The 16813-nt window shown below is 46.1% G+C and overlaps 4 protein-coding genes across 7 annotated transcripts in view; 3 read left to right on the top strand and 1 right to left on the bottom strand.

The window, feature by feature from the left end:
- PRUNE1 (prune exopolyphosphatase 1) overlaps nt 1-3414 on the top strand; it is a 64650-nt gene extending 61236 nt beyond the window's left edge. The window contains 1 exon segment of the mRNA XM_069090070.1: nt 870-3414. Coding sequence (XP_068946171.1) covers nt 870-1301 — 432 coding nt within the window. The 3' untranslated portion in view covers nt 1302-3414.
- The window catches only part of BNIPL (BCL2 interacting protein like), a 479949-nt gene extending 470269 nt beyond the window's left edge, over nt 1-9680 (top strand). Inside the window, exons 2-11 of one of the 3 annotated variants that reach the window (XM_069090074.1) lie at nt 3810-3936; nt 4655-4750; nt 4939-5003; nt 5208-5432; nt 6418-6600; nt 6799-6901; nt 7191-7322; nt 7953-8039; nt 8255-8353; nt 9201-9680. In XM_069090074.1, coding sequence (XP_068946175.1) covers nt 3899-3936; nt 4655-4750; nt 4939-5003; nt 5208-5432; nt 6418-6600; nt 6799-6901; nt 7191-7322; nt 7953-8039; nt 8255-8353; nt 9201-9249 — 1077 coding nt within the window. In that variant the 5' untranslated portion in view covers nt 3810-3898 and the 3' untranslated portion in view covers nt 9250-9680. Of the gene's footprint in view, nt 1-3750; nt 3937-4654; nt 4751-4938; nt 5013-5207; nt 5433-6417; nt 6601-6798; nt 6902-7190; nt 7323-7952; nt 8040-8254; nt 8354-9200 lie in introns of those variants that run through there. The other 2 variants (XM_069090073.1, XM_069090076.1) reach the window with 2 other exon arrangements.
- Nucleotides 9681-9719: 39 nt separating this feature from the next.
- CUNH1orf56 (chromosome unknown C1orf56 homolog) lies at nt 9720-12947 on the top strand. 2 transcript variants are annotated; one of them, XM_069090069.1, is made up of 2 exons: nt 9720-11354; nt 12141-12947. In XM_069090069.1, the coding sequence occupies exons 1-2, from the start codon at nt 9720-9722 to the stop codon at nt 12270-12272; spliced, it is 1767 nt and encodes a 588-aa protein (XP_068946170.1). In that variant the 3' UTR covers nt 12273-12947. The 2 variants fall into 2 exon arrangements, with proteins under 2 accessions (XP_068946170.1, XP_068946169.1); XM_069090068.1 differs by having other exon boundaries at nt 9720-11390.
- The window catches only part of CDC42SE1 (CDC42 small effector 1), a 6060-nt gene continuing 2022 nt past the window's right edge, over nt 12776-16813 (bottom strand). Inside the window, exons 2-5 of the mRNA XM_069090082.1 lie at nt 16377-16698; nt 15783-15893; nt 15266-15354; nt 12776-14939 (exon numbers count right to left, since the gene is read on the bottom strand). Coding sequence (XP_068946183.1) covers nt 15280-15354; nt 15783-15893; nt 16377-16430 — 240 coding nt within the window. The 5' untranslated portion in view covers nt 16431-16698 and the 3' untranslated portion in view covers nt 12776-14939; nt 15266-15279. The remainder of the gene's footprint in view (nt 14940-15265; nt 15355-15782; nt 15894-16376; nt 16699-16813) is intronic.

The following is a 16813-nucleotide window of genomic DNA, read 5'->3' as shown; positions in this document are numbered from 1 at the left end:
GAATTAATTGGGTTATGAATTATTGGGTGATATTCTTATAGAAAGGATTGTGAGAGGGTGGACTTGGCCCCTTTCCCAATCTTCTTGTTACCCACCTGGCGCCATCTGCCCCTTTTCTCACCTCTTGGTTACTGATTAACTCAGGGAAAAATTTTGAGAGAGAAAGGCAAAGGAATTCCTAGGGCCTTATGAGATGCCAAGGACTGATCTAATCATAACAGACACTTTTATTCATCTAAATAAGTTATATCCATCCTTTCCTTTGTCTCTTTCTCTATCCCATCCTCATCTATCCAGGCTGAACAATTTGATTCAGTATCAGAAGCAGAGGGTATTAAGGGAAGCAGGAAATGTCCTTTACTGTAACTGAGTCCAAGACTCTTCTGTCTTTCTTCTAAGATTGTGCTAGGGGTTGAGGAACCTGTGGCCTTCTAGGTCCTTGGGTGTGGCTTTTTGACTTGAGTCCAAGTTTTATAGAACAAATCCTTTTATTAAGGGGATTTGTTCTGTGAAGTTTGGATTCAGTCAAACTTGAGGACTCCACACTTGAGGACCTAGAGGTTCACATGTGGCCTCAAGGCTACAGGTTCCCCACCCCTGTACCATATATCTGGATTGCCTCTCTTGGGAGACTGGTTTTTATTATTCCCAGTCTGCTCTACCATATCCTCCTTCCCTTGCATTTGATTGTTCATTCCAGCTCCACAGTGTTTTTCCTTTATTCTCCAGCTAAGTGCTTCTCTCTCTACAGCTAGGGACCAGGGTAAAATCTCAAGCATGAGATTACCCCCTTTGTCTTTAGGAAGAGATTATTTTAGGAGCTTGGCTTAGGAGGTAAAGTTCATTCATTATTATCTCTTCTTCCTTAGATCTGTGGAGCCTTGGAGTGTTCCCGAAGTCCACCTCTGAATCTGACTCCAGCCCCATCCCCCCACCCTCACCTCAGGGCCTATTTCCAGGGAAATGCTCTAGCTTCCAGGAAGAAAGTTCTCCCCATCATCAAAGATGCCCTATGGGGGCATTCTGGTGCCATGAAGACACTTTCAGGGACGCCTGGGCCAGAAGGCTGCTCTCAGGATCAGATGGATGATGACCTGGACAAAACCATTAATACCCTGATTCCTGAAATGAGTCGAGACGAGGAGGAACCTGTGCTGCCCCCCACACCTATGAACAGCTTAGTGGACGAGTGCCCTCTGGATCAGGGCCTGCCCAAACTCTCAGCTGAAGCTATCTTTGAGAAATGCAGCCAGATCACAATGGCACGTTCCTCTAGTAGTCCTCCCCAGAAGAAGAAGTGACCTGTGGGGTGGGAATAGGGGGAAGTTGCAGAACATAGTAGGAGAAGGTACCCAGCCCAGCTTGAATGCATGATTTGGAATATTAGGGAATTTCTGTGATTCTCTTCATTGCTCCAGGACCCAGGTACACTATTCACATAGATGTGGAAGGAGATAGAAGTCAAAGATATGATGGCTGTAGGGATGGTTTTCTACCTTTCCTGCCGATTCTCCACTAATCAGCCAGTTTTCTTTATTGATTACTTCTGGAAATCTGCACTGACCTCATTCTTTTACAAGCCAGGGGTATAGCATCTCACACACAGAGCTATGAAAAGGTAGTTAATAAGGAGGAGAAGGAAATGGTATCAGGTGAACTCCTGCAATGCTCTCAGCCACTATCTGAACAAAGCCTGGGTACCTCCCATGAAACTGAGGGGCAAATCCACTTGTTCAGCAAGTGTTTGTGTATTCTGTGCTAGGTATAGCAGAGATGGCTTTGGAAACTACAGTTTTCAGCCTATTTATGATACCTAGGACTACGATTTTTCTTTCTGCCACTATTGAGGTGATAGTATTTAACTTGAAAGTTAAATTTCCATTCAACTGGTTCCATAAAATTGGTTGTGGACTCTCTCTGGCATTGCAGAGGATGATGCTTGAGGCCAGATATTGAGTCTCATTTTTCTGAGCAGGTTACCAGGCTCTAGGGTTCTTCTAGTCCCCTTTTCCAGAGTGCCAGGGGCTCTTAAAGATTAGTGTCTTATCACATCTTTGAGAGCTAATTAGTGAATCATTATCACCTTCAAAAGACACTCTTCTCTCAAAATAGTAAAACTGAAGCAATGGTTCATTCTCTTTGTGTCTCTGCCTCTCTGTCTCTCTCTGTGTCTATCTATCTCTGATCTGTCTCTTGTTTCTTTCTTCCCCTACCATCACTTTCTTTTATGTTTCTTACCTCTTTGCCAGTATTTCCTCTCTCTTCGTTTAGGAGAACAATTGCTGTTGTGGAAAGAGTTGGACTGAAAGTCAAGAGATTTCATTTCTACTGACTTTGGGGTTTATTTTTATTGATGTCCTTTGTATTTGCATCTGAATTTGTATTTACATTTCTGAATATATCCCACCTCACTCTTCTACCCAGTGAACCATCCCTTGTAACAAAAATTTAAAAAGAAAGAAAACTAAAATCTTAACTGTGGGACTGTGGGTGTCAGTCAACCTTGCTGAGCTTCTGTTTCCTCCTATATAAAATGAATTAATCTTGATTGAATGGTCCCTAAGATTCCTTCCAACTCTAAGTCTTTTATCCATCTCTCCCTCTATTTTTCTATCTTCTTTCTCCATCAATTTTCACTTGAGGATGTGAAGTGGGAACATATTCTCCCTCTCCCTAACTCAGCCCAGCAAGTTCCAGTGTTGCTGAAGTGTGTGTGTGTGTGTGTGTGTGTGTGTGTGTGTGTGTGAGAGAGAGAGAGAAAAGAGAGAGAGAGAGAGAGATTAGGCCAAAGGACTCAGCCTCATGTAGCATATACAATTATATACATATGAATCATACCATACCTTAGTGATTTAAAGGAGCAGCCTTTCACTGACTCGCATGTATTTGATTCAGCCCTCTGTTCTTCCCCTTTAGTGTCCTCCTATACCCCTCCAACAGGCCTGCTTCCCTTCCACTTCTTTATGTTCCCAGATAACCGGAGAAGGTGCTGCCATTAACTTTACTGAATATTTAGGTACCTCCCACCCTTTGGCATGACATTGTCCCTCAAGAGAATGTGTGTGTGTGTCTGTCTGTCTGTGTGTGTGTAGGGAGACTATTTCTTTGAAGGATGTCTGCAGCCATATGAAAGATAAAAAGCAATGGCATAATCACTGAACCAAAGGAATTTGTGTTTTGTAATTGTGGGGAGTTTTATTTTGCACTTTGTTAAGGCATTAAATGCAGTTTTCCTGTCCTATGTTATTTTGTCTTTTTAAAAAACCAAGTTTTTGCATTCTTTCCTTTTGCCTTCCTATAAACCTCACCCTTTTCCCCCCAGTTCTGCTCTTCAATATGGATGGTTAGTGGCTTTGCCCCAGCCCATCTCCAGCTCTCTTTATCTATTCCTAAAATAAATGATGCCATCTTCAAGAGCTTTTCTCTCTGTTAATAGAGGCCTACACCCTTCCTTGCTCTACCTAGGCTGCCAAGAATCAAATCGGTTTTAGGACTAAGGAGAGGAATATAAAGAGGTACTTGCTTTCTCTTAAACACCTCCAGAGGACCAAGGGGTAGGAAAGAAAGGAGAAAAGCCAGTTCCTCACACACACAGAGATTCTCTTTCATTCTACACCAAACTACCTATCCCTTGGAAATCTAGTCTGAGAACAAGAGCATCCTCTTCCCGCCCACCCACTCCCCACACCCTTGCATAAAGAGGCGGATTTTCTTTGGGCAAGCCTCTTTGGGAGGGGAGGTGGCAAAACCTGTTTGAAGATGAGTTTACTTCCCTCTCTACCTCCTCCTCCTTTGGAGGCCATAAGAGCAGTCACTGAGACAGCAGCACAAGAGGGAAGAGGGGACGGGGAACTTCTCTCCACTCTTCATCTTAGATGTTTAGCGAACAGAGAGACTTATGAAGATGGGAACTTTACGGGAATCAAGAGATCTTGGGTAAGTGCTGGGCCTTCCCATCTCACCTGGCTGCCTCTCGAAAACCTGGTGTCATTGGTCTTGAGGGGGCATCTCTTTAAGTCCTGTTTGACTCAGCCAAAGCTCAAGGTGGTTTCATAGAGGAGATGGGACAAAGTCATTACTTTTGGCAAAGAACAGGATAAATAGAAAGTATAGAGACAGATGGATAGAAAGGACTCGAGAAGAGCTCCTCGGGCAAAATGAGAGATTATGGTGAATTTATCTGTGCTTTCAGTCCTAATCCACACTCCAAAACAAGGAAACTGGGACCAGAACCTTCTTGACTGTTTTCTTGTTCCTAGCTGACATTGACCTATACCTTGATTTCCCTGGCCCCACCCCACAAAAGGTTGGGGAAAGGCAGGCCTGACTGGTTGTCGTCTTCCTCAACTGTAAGGTAACAAACAACTGGGTAGATATGTCCTGGATTTAGACCAATTGCAATGTGGACTACCTCTCAACTTAGCTTTACAGGTGGGGAAACAGAGAAGTGTAAGATATTCAAGTCACTCCTGTTTCTGTCCCAAAACCAAAGAGTAGGGACAAGCTGGTTCAGCAAGAGGGTGGGAAGAGACTTCTGGCCAGCTTCTCTTACAGGTCTGCTATTTGTGCCCTTTGCTGCTTCCTATTACTCCCAAGAATAATGCTGCCCGACTAACCACTTTTCAATTCCTTTATACCTTGGCAATGGTCTCAGGGCTGGACAGAATGTGGAAACAGAAGAGCTGGGACCATCACTGAGATTTGGGGAAGTGGAATTGAAGGAAGAGTGGCAAGATGAAGAGTTCCCCCGGTGAGAGGACGGGGTGGGGGAGTGGGAAGGAAGTGGAGTTGGGATGTAGAGAAAGAGAGGATCAGGAATCCCTGGGAGCATAGGTGGGGAGACAGAAGGGGCAAAGTTATGGTAGAAAGAGTAGGACTTAGTACCCCATTCCCAGTTTCTTCCTGCCCTCTTCAACTAATTAATTCCTCACATCTCAGACTGCTCCCTGAGGAGACCAATTCCTCTGAAGATCCAGAGGACAATAGAGAAGGCACCCAGATGGGTGAGTAAGGTCAGAGCTGGGTACCAAGCCCTGGTTTTTACTGTGGGGAGGGTGTGCCTCCCTTCTCCATCCTCAACATTTGCCCAGTTTTCCTTTTCTCATGTCCCTTTCATCGGTTCCATCCTCCTCCTTCCCTCTTGCTGTTCCCAGTCTGTTAAATTTACTTTTTTCCTCTCTTCAGTTCTCTTCTCCCTGTTGCCCCAGGTCCCTTAAACACTTTAGCACTATGTGGCAGGCGTCACATGCGGAAGCGCCTTTCAGCCCCAGAGCTCCAGCTGAGCTTGGGAGAGGACACAGGAAATAAAGAAGTCTCTCCCACCCACTCCACACCTTCTTCTCCACCTGGTAGCTCTGACGTAGACTTGGATGATTTGGAGACACCCTCAGACTCAGAACAGCTGGACAGCGGGCATGAATTTGAATGGGAAGGTAGGAACTGAGGCTAAGAACTAAGTTAGAATAACTGAGGATTGGGGGAATGAATGGATCAGGGTAGAATAACAGGGCTAGTAAAGTGGGAGACAATTTAGGAGGCAGAATTAACAGGGCAAGGGACCAGTAGGGGTAAAGGTGTAGTTAATAAGTCTGTAACGGGCATGGCTAGTGGAGCTGAGAAATAATCATCTGAAGTTAATAGGATTGATCATGGACAACATGAATTGTCCAAGTACCATGGGCTGTTCAAGTAAGCAGTTGGTTCCCCAATGGGTAGTCTTGAGGCAGAGGCTGGATATCCACTTGTCAGGAATGTTCTAGAGGAGATTTTCTTTTTTTTTTTAGTAGAGGTTGGATTAGATGGGCCCTAGGGTTCCTTCCCTTTTCTAAATTCTGTGAACTAAAAAACTAGCTAGTAAGGGGCAGGTCTAACACAGGCTCCTTGCCAGTGAGATAAAAATTCAATTAAAAAAAAGTTCAATAAAAATGATACTGGATTTAGAGTCATAAAACCTCAGTTTAAGGCCCCTTTTCTGAGCCTCAGAGTAAAATGAGGGGCCAATATAGGTCTCTTCTAACTAAATGTTTTGATCCTAAAAATGGGGATAAAAGTTAGGAGGTCAGTATGGGAATGGAGCTAACAAGGCAATGGGTGGGACTAACATAACAAAAAATGTGTGTCTGTATGCCTTTATATCAAATAGACCACAAATGTAATTAGTGGGCACATAAAAATTAAGTAACTGGTAGCTGGAAAGGACTTTCATTTGGGGCATGTGTACCCAAATGGATCAAGGCCACCAGTTATCCCCACTGGGTACAGCCCTGGCTATGTTCACTGAGAACTGGGGAATAAAGGTTGAAGTGGGCTGATAGGGAGATGGATAGGAATGTAACCTAGTGGTCATGGTCACTGTGCTTCTGTTACATTCAAGAGTGATGAGCTGTGAATTTATATAACCTATTCCTGTCTCTTTAGATGAACTTCCCCAAGCAGAGGGCCTAGGGGCAAGTGAAGCAGCTGAAAGACTGGGCCAGGGTTGTGTGTGGGATGTGGCTGGGGAGGACGGTCATCGGTGGAAGGTGTTCCGAACAGGACATCGAGAGCTTCGAGTGGATATGACAGTCATTGAACCCTATAAGAAGGTCTTGTCTCATGGAGGTAATAAATGACAATAGGACAAATATAGGAGTTGGGTTCCCTATAATTAATAGTATTTGAGCTGGAGACTATCAGTCCCCATCACCATTCTAACTTCCTAACTCCCTGTCCCTTTCCTTCTTGGTCTGCTCTGAAGCTACTTCTCTCAGACTTCACTAATTCTATTTTCCTTACTGCTCCTAATCTTGTCCTCCCCAGGTTACCATGGTGATGGTCTCAATGCTGTTATCCTTTTTGCTTCCTGCTATCTACCCAGAAGCAGCGTCCCTAACTACAGCTATATCATGGAGCACCTGTTTAGGTGAGGAGAGAAATTTGAAAAACTGTGGGGAGGGGTGGCCAGGTGGCTCAGTGAGTAAGAGTGCCAGCCCCAGATACTTGGCACCCACACAAAAAACAACTGGCCGTGTAACCTTGAGCAAATTACTTAACCCCAATTGCTTTAAAAAAAAGAAAAAGAAAAACTGTGGGGAGAGTAGACTGAAGGAGGGAAGGGAAAAGAAGCTAGAAAGACCTCTAACATAATTCATAATCAATGTCACCCTATTTTCTCCTTTTCATTCCCCCTCCTCCCTCAATTCCACCTTCAGGTACATAGTGGGGACATTAGAATTACTAGTAGCTGAAAATTACCTGCTTGTCCACCTGAATGGAGGCACAAGCAGAGCCCAGGTGCCCCCTCTGAGTTGGATCCGCCAATGTTACCGTACCCTGGACCGTCGGTGAGAAGCGTGGCAGAGCTCATTGTTACTGGCTCTTCCTCACCCCCTCCTTTCTTCTCTGATATCATTCCATTCTCTTCTCTTGTTCCCCCATACTTTTCTCTCTCTTCCCTTCTCTTTCTTCCTTCTTTCCCTTTCCCCAAATATCCCTCCCCTCATTTATTTTTGCTCTGTCTCTGCCTTCCAGGCCCAGGTCTCTCAGACCTTCTTTTTCGCTTTTATTCAATGAATATGGGCCACCTGGAATTCTTGTACAAGAATTCTGTGGAATAGAAAGAATGCAAGAGGGAGACACAAGAATGAGGAAAAAACTAGGAAACTACAGATAGGAGAGTCCAGAGAAAAGTAAGCTGAAGGCCTGCATCCCCAAGTTGAATTGGATTGGGGATGGAAGGCATTTCAGGAATTTCTTCAGAATGAGGAGGGCATGAGAGACAAAAAAAAAAAAAAGAAAGTGAGGGTCTCACACTGCAGCTAGAAGGATAACGGTTAGACCTCAAAGGGAAATTCCTAATGGAGAATTGCAAATGGATTCTGATTAAAGGGGGTTTCAAGAAGATACAGAGATCTCCAACTGGGCTTGGGGTTCACATTAAGAAGAATATGATAATCCCACACTTTTTGCTTCAGACTCCGAAAAAACCTTCGTGCCCTGGTGGTCGTACATGCCACGTGGTATGTGAAGGCATTTCTGGTGATGCTCCGGCCTTTTATAAGGTATTTATTTACCTCAAAGGATACAGGCATGCTGCTCCTCAGATCCACTGCCCTTTCCTCTCTTCCTCAAATTCAGGGCCCAGACTCAGATTTCCCACCTTCCTCTCATCCTTTTTGGCTCTAACCATTCTTCCCTGTCCCAACTAACCACTAATTACCCTCGTCTTCTATGAAGATATAATCTTAAATATACATAATCTTTCCTCTATCCTAAGTTCCAAGTTTAGCAGAAAGGTTCGTTTTCTGGACAGTCTAGGAGAGCTGGCCCAGCTCATCTCCTTGGAACATATTCACATCCCTGATGCTGTCAGACAGTGAGTTCTGGGAGGGACTCCTAGGGTGGGAAAGAGAGGAGGAATAGATAAACAGAATCATGTGAAGAGATAAGAAATGAAAAACCTAGTTCTTACCTTCAGAACTTTACACTTAAAACTTTACTGGGAGATGCATCATTCATAAGAAAGTGACAGGAATTCTCTGTATTTGGCCCATGCAAATATGTTGGATATAGGCTGGGTAAAATCCCAGGGAGATAAAAAAGAGTGAGCAGAGCAGGATAGGGTTAGAAGAGGTGAACTCTCTTGAGGTGAGTTTGAAAAGAGGGGAGGGGCAAGGATTGTGGGATCACAGATTGACAACTGGAAGGGACCTCAAATGTCATATCTCTGTTGAGGGAGCTGAAGTTTAGAGATGTAGGTGGCTTGATTGAGATTACACAGGTAGTAACATGACTAATGTGCAAATATATTTAATATGATGCTACATGTATAACCTGTATCAGATTGCTTGCTGTCTTGGGGAAAAGGGTGAGGAGGGAGGGAGGGAGGGAGAAACTTTGGAAACCAAAATCTCATTAAAAGTGAATGTTGAAAACTATCTTTATATGTAATTGGAAAAATAAAATACTATTAAGTGTGTGTGGAGGGAGATTATACAGGTAGTGAGCAGCAAAGCCCCATTTGAATCCAAAATCCAGCACACACAATGTGGGGGAGACTAGTCATAGTTTTGAGAGGACAGATTTTATATAGAGGAAGCTAAGTAGGGAAAAGTAGAAAGGACTCGGGCATCTATTTACTAGACCCACTCCTTCACCCACGTTAGTGTAGGGTCAAGTTATGATGCTCCACTCTTTGTCCTTTCTCTCTCCCTACAACCCAGGCTGGACAAGGATCTGCATGGCCGTGGAGGACCTAACACTGATGTCTGAACTGGATAATGGGCCCTAGAACCAAGGAAGGACGCTTCCCTCCAGTTACTCCATCCCCTGAAGTCATACCCACATTCTCTCTCTGTCTCTGGGTCTCTCTTTCTCTCCCTTAACCCATTAACCCTTTTTGGATTTTGCTTTTCAGCTCATCCAGGTGTTCTCACCTCTCAAACGTATGGGATCCAGGGAATCCTAAACTCCAGCCATGCCAACGACTTTGCCCTTGACATTTAAGCCTAAGGGCTGGACTGAAAAGGCAGGTTTGGACTTAATGCCTGCAGCCTGCTTGTGCCCGTGACTATGTATTAGGCAGAGTGAGCTGTCTGAGCAGAGCTGCCTTTCTGCCTGTCTCAGTGCCTTCATATCCCGATTCTTCTTCAAGAATTTCAGATGTGCAACTGCAGTTTAATAAAACAAGTTACGAGAGAGGACTCAGTTTTGTTAAGGAAACCTCCCCAGTTCTCATCCCAATGACAGTCACAATCTCTTTGCCTAGGTCCTACCTGCAACGTGTCTTGTGGAAAAGGGGTACTCAGGAGAAGAAAGCAGAGACAGAGATGATATGGCTCGGGGTGGGAGTGGGAGTTCTGTGGCAAGGTCCCTCTGTTTCCATGCAACGCCCCAGGGGAAGTGTCACGAGCTTCCGGACTTCCCCTCAGTTCAAACGAACCCGGGAGTCCGAAACGAAAAGGGAGGGAGGGAGAAAGACGCTGAGCCCCTGCCCCGTCCCTCCTCCCCAAACGGCCGGTAAATCTCTCCTCCCCATGATCCCCACCGGCCGTGCGCTGTTCTGGGCCCTGTGGCTGATCCTGGGGGCCATCTCGGTGAAAGCCAGGGTCCTTGTCCAGAGCCAGCCCGGAGCGGGTTGGACTGGTGGCAGTGAAGAGGACACCATCACAGCAAGGATCCCGAGCAAGGTCTGGCCCGACATCGTGAAAACGGATGAACCAGGTTTGGTTGGGAAAACGATAAATCCAGAGGAAGAGGAAGAAGACACGCTGGCTGCCCCTGCTGCCCTTGAGCTCCTGGAAGACTCCATACCAGCATCAGAGAACGAGCGAAAAGACGGCCTGGAGGAGGGCCGGGAGCTAGATGGGGACGAGCAGCAGAAGGAAGACCAAGAAAATGACGAAGACCAGGACCGAGAACTTAACCAGAAGGAAGAGCAAAGGAAACACTCCAGAGACCCAGGGCAGGGGCAGGGTCAAACGCTGAGAATCAAGCAGGTGCAGAACCAAGAACAGGGCGAGATCCAGGAGGTAGAGGGCCAAGAGTTGCCAGAGGAGCAAGGGCGGGGAGAGGCCCCAGAGCAGAGGCAAGGGGAGGAGGCTGGAGGGTTGGAGGAACAGAGCCTGGGCCAAGAGCTGGAGCAGACTGAGGTGCAGAAACGGGTGAAGGAGCAGCAACAGCCGCTCCAGGATCAGGGGCCGGCGCAGGAGCAGCCGCAGATTCTAGAGCCCGTGGAGGGGGCGCAGCTGCCGCTCCTGCCGTTCCTGCCGCTCCCGCCGTTCCCGCCGCTCCCGCCGCCGCCGCCGCCGCCGCCCCCCCAGGAGCTGGCGCTGCCGGTGCAGGCGCCAGCGCCCACACCAGAGCAGCCAGTGCAGGAGCACTTGCTCCTCAAAGCTGCTGAGCTGCTGGATCTGAGCCTTGGGCCCGGGAAGAACGACTCGGGGTATTTCCCCAGCCTCGGTCTCCCCCTCTATGAGCCGCAGCAGCAGCAGCCGCCAGCCGAACTGGAGCTTTCCAACACAGGTCCGGTTCCTCCACCAGAGATGCACCTGGTGATGCTAGCGTGGGGCCCATGGGAATGTCACTGCCCGACTGGTACTATGAGCCGAGTTCGGGGAGGAAGGTTTTGGGGTTTCACTAGGCGTCTTCGATCTGGGGCCCTGAGTCGCCTACAGACCCAGCGCCAGCCCTGCACTTACGCCCGCTGCCACTGTAACCGGGAGAAGAAAGAATGTCCTTCAGACCACGTCTCTTGCCCCTCCACCCCTGGTGCCTGCAACCACCGTGCTTCCCTGACCCCACTGGGGAGTCCAGAAAACACCATCAACGAAACGGCATTCTGGAAACAAGTCCAAGAGGGGTTAGAAGAAGTTTGGGTAGGACTCCAGTCTCTGGTAACTAATGAGAAAAGGGTGAGCATTAGGGACGAATGAATGAATGAATGAGGCGTTTATTATTAAGCACCTGCTTAATAAGACAGTCCCTGCTCTGATTAGTTTTATATCAATATTATCGTGTGCCATTAGTCATTGAAATCAACAAATTTAGATACTAGCTAATCATTTCTGATCAAATAGCTCTTGATTATTCTTTGACCAATCTTTTTGTTGGTCATTTTGTTATCAAAATCACTGAGACTGTACAAAGTAATTATTGTACAGATTAATCTTTAATAAATGGAAACTGACTCCTTGATAATTATTAGATGTAGATGGATCAATGATTTATCCATTTGTTGGCTTGAGCAGCTCAAACAGCACCTGACTGGGTAATGATGTATTTTACACGGACTAGTATAGTTCCTTTATTTGAGGAGTAGGATGATTTTTCAGTATAAGGATTAAGTCAGGTAAATGGTACATTTATCTCTGTCACTTCCTGTTCCTATCTCCACCCCTTATTGGTTCTCTACATACCTGTAAATGTCCAGAGTATAAATTAAAGCATAAAATGAGTGGGTTCTCTTGTATTCTAAGTAGGAGTGGAAAGTTTCAAAGCCTTGTAGTTTCTCCACTACTTAAGCCCAACACACTATCTTGTAAGATGGTTGTGGGTAGTGGTGTGGTTAGAAGGCAGTATTAATAGGATGGTAGGTGGAGGAAAGTCAAGGGGAAGGGATAATATACAAATGTGATTGTAATTTCCCCCTTTCTCTTCCCTAGCTAGATAAAGAGAAGCCAGAGGTGATGGCCATGTCCAACCCCAGAGGAAGAGGAGGGGGTGTCAGCAGCCTAATCTCTTTCCCTCTTCCACTTTCACTTCTAACTTTCCACATCCCATGGTATCTTTTGTAAAGTAATAAAGGCTGTTTATAAAAAATTTTTTAAAAAACAGAACCTTTTGATCTGTTATCTCATCGAAGGGGTGGTTGGGCCAAGAAGAGGATGGAGACATACCTCCTCCCAAGAAAAGAATCAGTCATTTCTGTACAAGTTTCCTCCCCTGCTCCCTACTCCCAAGTTATAGCCTGAAATGTTGTTATTTTTTTCCCCTTATTTCCAAGGCTAGTTTGTCAATCTAACATCAAAGAAAGGGAAGAAGTAGAGAGCAGAAGAGTCAAGGAATCAAGGCCCTTCAGATGTTATCCCATCCTTTCCCCAGACTTCATTCTGTCCAGCCCCTCTCTAAGGCAGGGGAAGAGCACGATTTGGCTAGACTCATCTTTGTTCCTCACCCTCCTATACTCACCAAGTAAGCCAAGAATCTCCTAACCCTACCCACCCAGATACAACATTCCCTCTCCTCCCCCAACTCCCCCATCCCTATAAACCTCTACAAAGAAAGATTCTTCTGAAGCTTTTTGTTGGAGAATTTTTTTTATTTGAAAAAATGTATTTAACAAAGTCTGGCAGGTTTTTTTTTGTTTTTTGATAAATTAAGACTCTCAATCCCACCCCAATCACTTTGGAAGTTGGTAAAAGTGATGGGGAAGGCATAAGTGACATCAAGTGAGTTCCATAAAAGGGAAGGCCAATGGTGAGATCTCAAAAGGGAAGAGAAAAAGGAGTGTGGCCCAAGACTAAAGATGAAAACCAACAGTGTTCACAGATCCAGCTGACCAGACAGTACCTCACCCTTCCAAAACCAAGTCAATTCAATTCCCAGGCAGACTCCTAGTTTCCACTCAGCTTTCAGGGTATAACGCAGGCTACCCCTCAAAACCAACAGAAAGATGAACTAGGAGTAAGCCAGGGAATTACTGTGCCAATATCAACCATTGATCTAAAGAGAAAGTAAAAAAGTAGGAAGAACAAAGTTTTGATAAAACAAAGGCCCTTAGTCAGTGTAGATGGTGGCCAAGTGCTTATAAAGCTGGAAGAATCAGAGTCTCAGGTCACATGCCCCTGAGAGTTCCTTACTCAGGGCCTCTTTCCTGCCATGAGGGTGACTATAGAGCCAGAGAACCCCTTTCCTTGGTTGAGTGGAGGGTCAGGTTTAGGTTTGGCTTACACTTTCCTCAATCTAGTTCCCTACACCTCTGGAAAGGGAAGAAAGTAGATAGACTGGAGGTATCAAGACAGCCACTGCTTTGCCGTCACACCACACTGGCCCCTTTTGTCAGATGGGGAGCTGCTCAGAATTCATCCTAACCCTTACCTGGGCCTGCTATTGCACAGGAGAACAATATGGAGTTTTCACCACTGCACTGGTCCTTCCCTTCCCAGGGTACTCTACTAAGGTCTTAGTCCTCTGGGGCCTCTCTTTCAATTAGCAAGAATGACATTACACAAACATACACCTAGCACAGTAACATTAGATACACACACACAGATAGTAAAATAAAGTTGCATGGCTTGGAAAGGTGTAGAATCTTGCTAACCCTGGCTATAAAAGACCCCATGTCTGTCCACAGCCCAGCTGCAGAGACTCTAAGATGGGCCAGAACTTGAGGAAGAAAATCGATTGGGAAGAAAAACACACATTCTCAAACCTCAAATCTACTAGGATTTATACTCTGAGCAGAACCCTGCCCCCAAACAACCATATTCATTGTGAGGTTTCCACCTACAAATTCAAAGGTAGCCCTTTATCTTTCTCCTAGGATGGTCAGGACGTCCTCCCTGAGGTATAACTTCCTTCTGTAGTCCCAGGTCCCACAACCTTTTTTCCATTTTCTCCCTCACCTGTTCCAGCAGGGGAGGTCAATGGAGGTCAAGCCTGATCCTGAGGATCTGACAGAAGGACAAATGTCTAGCACACAGGCAGTTTCTCCCAATTCCCAACCCCGAGACAGATGTAGTGGGAATTGTGATGGTTCCTGGCATGGTTGGGGAGTAATTTAGAGAACTGGTCTTAAATTAACTTTTTAATTAAAAAAAAAAAGTTGGGGAGGGAGAGGGGATAATTGGTGGGAGATACTAATGCTATAGAAACCAGGGTTAAAAGGCCCTAGGTATTCAGAGATAGATGCTGAAATGCCGTGAGCTGAGGAGCTAGAGTCCAAAGGGGGAAAATGAGAGAAGTTGGTGGTTGTCTTCTCCAGCCCCTTGCCTGAAATTTGCTTTCAGTCCAGGAAGAGAACGGGAGAGGTTGTGGATGTAGGTAGCAATCAACAAAGCTGGCCTTAGCTTTGGCAATGCAACCCATATACCCCAAGAAGAGGATTCCTAAATTAGGGGTCCAAGTAAAGAGCAGCCCAGGGCCCAGACCATCATTAAGGAACCTAGAATTCACCCTTGGTTCCTCCCAGGGGTGGCTGTGAAGGCTCCTATCTCAGGTCAGTTGGGTATCCAAGGATAGAGCTGGCTAGCCAGTGGTCATTTGGTCAGTCCTGCTGCCTTGACCCCATCTCCAGGAGGGGCTTGACCAAGGTGGTACAGTGGAGAGTCCAGTCTCCCAAGCCCTTCTAGACACTGATAGGGAGGGAAGACAGAGGGGAAGATCCTGGGGTCATTGGTTCAGGAAGGGGCAGCATTTCTTCTTAGCTGAGCACAGGACTGGGGACTCCAAGATGGTAAAACCTGAATAGGAAAAGAATGGAATGGTCAGGCTTAAAGTAGACCAAAGACCTAGGAGGAAGGGAAAGACCGTCATTGTGGCTATTTCCAACATAGTGGAGCTTAATGAATGTTGGAACTGAGTAGACTATATGTCTGATGATTTTGCTTTCTGAATTTCTGCCTCTTTCAGTCTCCACATTGCTGTCGCTTGCTTGTGTTTCTTTTAATCACCCTTCTCCTAGCTGCTGGACTTCTCTCACCATGGGACTTCATCCACATGTTTTCCTCTCCCGTTAGCTAGAGGATGGAGTAGGTGCTGGGGCAGGGTTTCTTTCTCCTTCACTCACCATCTCCCTTAGAACTATAAGCCCCTGGAGCTACTCCACGGCCTGTCCCGGTTTCCCTTGGATCTCATTTGCTCTTGTACAGCACCTGTCTGTGAGAAAAAGGCATCTTAGATAATTCTATTAACTCTTCTGTGCCTCAACTCCCCACACACATAGTTATTTTGCCTGGAAAGGAGATACCAAGCTTTACTTGTTATTTTATTCCTAGGTCTCCTTAACTATGAAGTCAGATATCACTCAGATATCACTGCCTTGCCTCCAGCTATAAATCTCAGCCCCTTTTCTCTTATTCTGTCCTTCCTAAGTATGAAATGTAAGCAGGTATTCCTAATAACATTCTGCACTTGTATAACTTTTTTTTGATACCCATTTTATTTGACTTTCAAAACCTTGTTTTTGAAATAGACTTTGGGGACTTCCATTTCACAGCCCCTGGGCAACAGCCTCATTCTTCAGTACAAGGGAACAGTTCCTGATTAGGCCCCCATTCCAAACCTTACACTCTTCTCTTATTTACCATGGATAGTCCATCTCCAGCTCCCATCTCTCCAGAGCCAATGTGTGTTAGATGAACAAAATTCATAGGCTCTCCAATCATGGTCCTGTCAATCCGCCTTCTCTTCTTCTTCTGCTGAGAAAGGTTGGAGTGATTAAGAGTAAAGACTGTCTGTCAAGTCAGAGCTGGGAAAGAGGGACAAGATACTAGAACCCTCTAGTGAGGAAAGACCCTTTCATCAATAAGACCACAGGAGAGAGGGGCAGACAAATGTACTAGGGAAAGGGACAAGAACTGGGCAGACAGTAAGATGAAAGAAAAAGACCTGGGGCAGTGGTCTATAGAAGAGATGCTGAATCAGCTGAGGTCACTCTGGTCAATGAGGGAACAATGTGGGTGGCTACCTAACACTGCCCCTCCCTGTCCGCCCAGCACTGGCAGGCATTTTTTAGCTTTGCTTCATGCATTATCTGCCTGAGATACTATCCTGGCAGAAAAGAAACAGTGTGCCTCCAAAAAGACAAAACCCAGCAGGTGTGTTATCCATAAGGTATAAGGTATGTTACTTCTTAAGGGGGGGGGGGGCTGTGGGAGGGGGCAGGGGGAGAGACTCACCGGCTGGGGTTTCTCTACCACGCAGCAGCCCAGTTTGTGCCAAAACTCACTCATGTTCCCTGATGGTTCCAGTTTTGTCCCCCTGCCCGAGGCCCCAGAGGGCTCCTTTTCTGGTCCCTTGGTCCTCCTTCTTTGGAGACCACCTCTTCCCCCTTATTCTCCTCTGGGGATTGACAAACAATTGGAATGAGTCAGATGGACTTGAGAAGGTAGACTCCTAAGAACCTTCAACTAGTCAGTTCCTCAGACCATGGGAGACTAGGAAGAGAAGAGAGTAGAATGGATGAGGCAGAAAGTTGTATCTTCCTCAAAACTCGGAGACCTGGAAAAGAGAAGGAGGTGAAGTCAAGGTCAGTAAGTACATCTCTCCCCTTAAGGACCCCTTTCCCCAATGTCAAAAGCATCTTCCCAACCTCCTCCTCCTGCCCCCTCCCCCC

This window comes from Petaurus breviceps, unplaced genomic scaffold, assembly GCF_028583685.1.
Source record: "Petaurus breviceps papuanus isolate PSGF00001 unplaced genomic scaffold, PetGlider_PUasm1.0 186, whole genome shotgun sequence".
NCBI classification, from domain to species: Eukaryota; Metazoa; Chordata; class Mammalia; order Diprotodontia; family Petauridae; genus Petaurus; species Petaurus breviceps.
Note: the sequence above shows the minus strand (reverse complement) of the source record. Positions and strands in the feature narration are given on the sequence as shown.

Coding starts and splice junctions, on each gene's coding strand:
- CUNH1orf56 (XM_069090068.1), top strand. CDS start 9,720: ATGACAGTCACAATCTCTTTGCCTAGGTCCTACCTGCAACGTGTCTTG. Junction 11,391..12,140: donor TGGTAACTAATGAGAAAAGG/GTGAGCATTAGG, acceptor TCTCTTCCCTAG/CTAGATAAAGAGAAGCCAGA.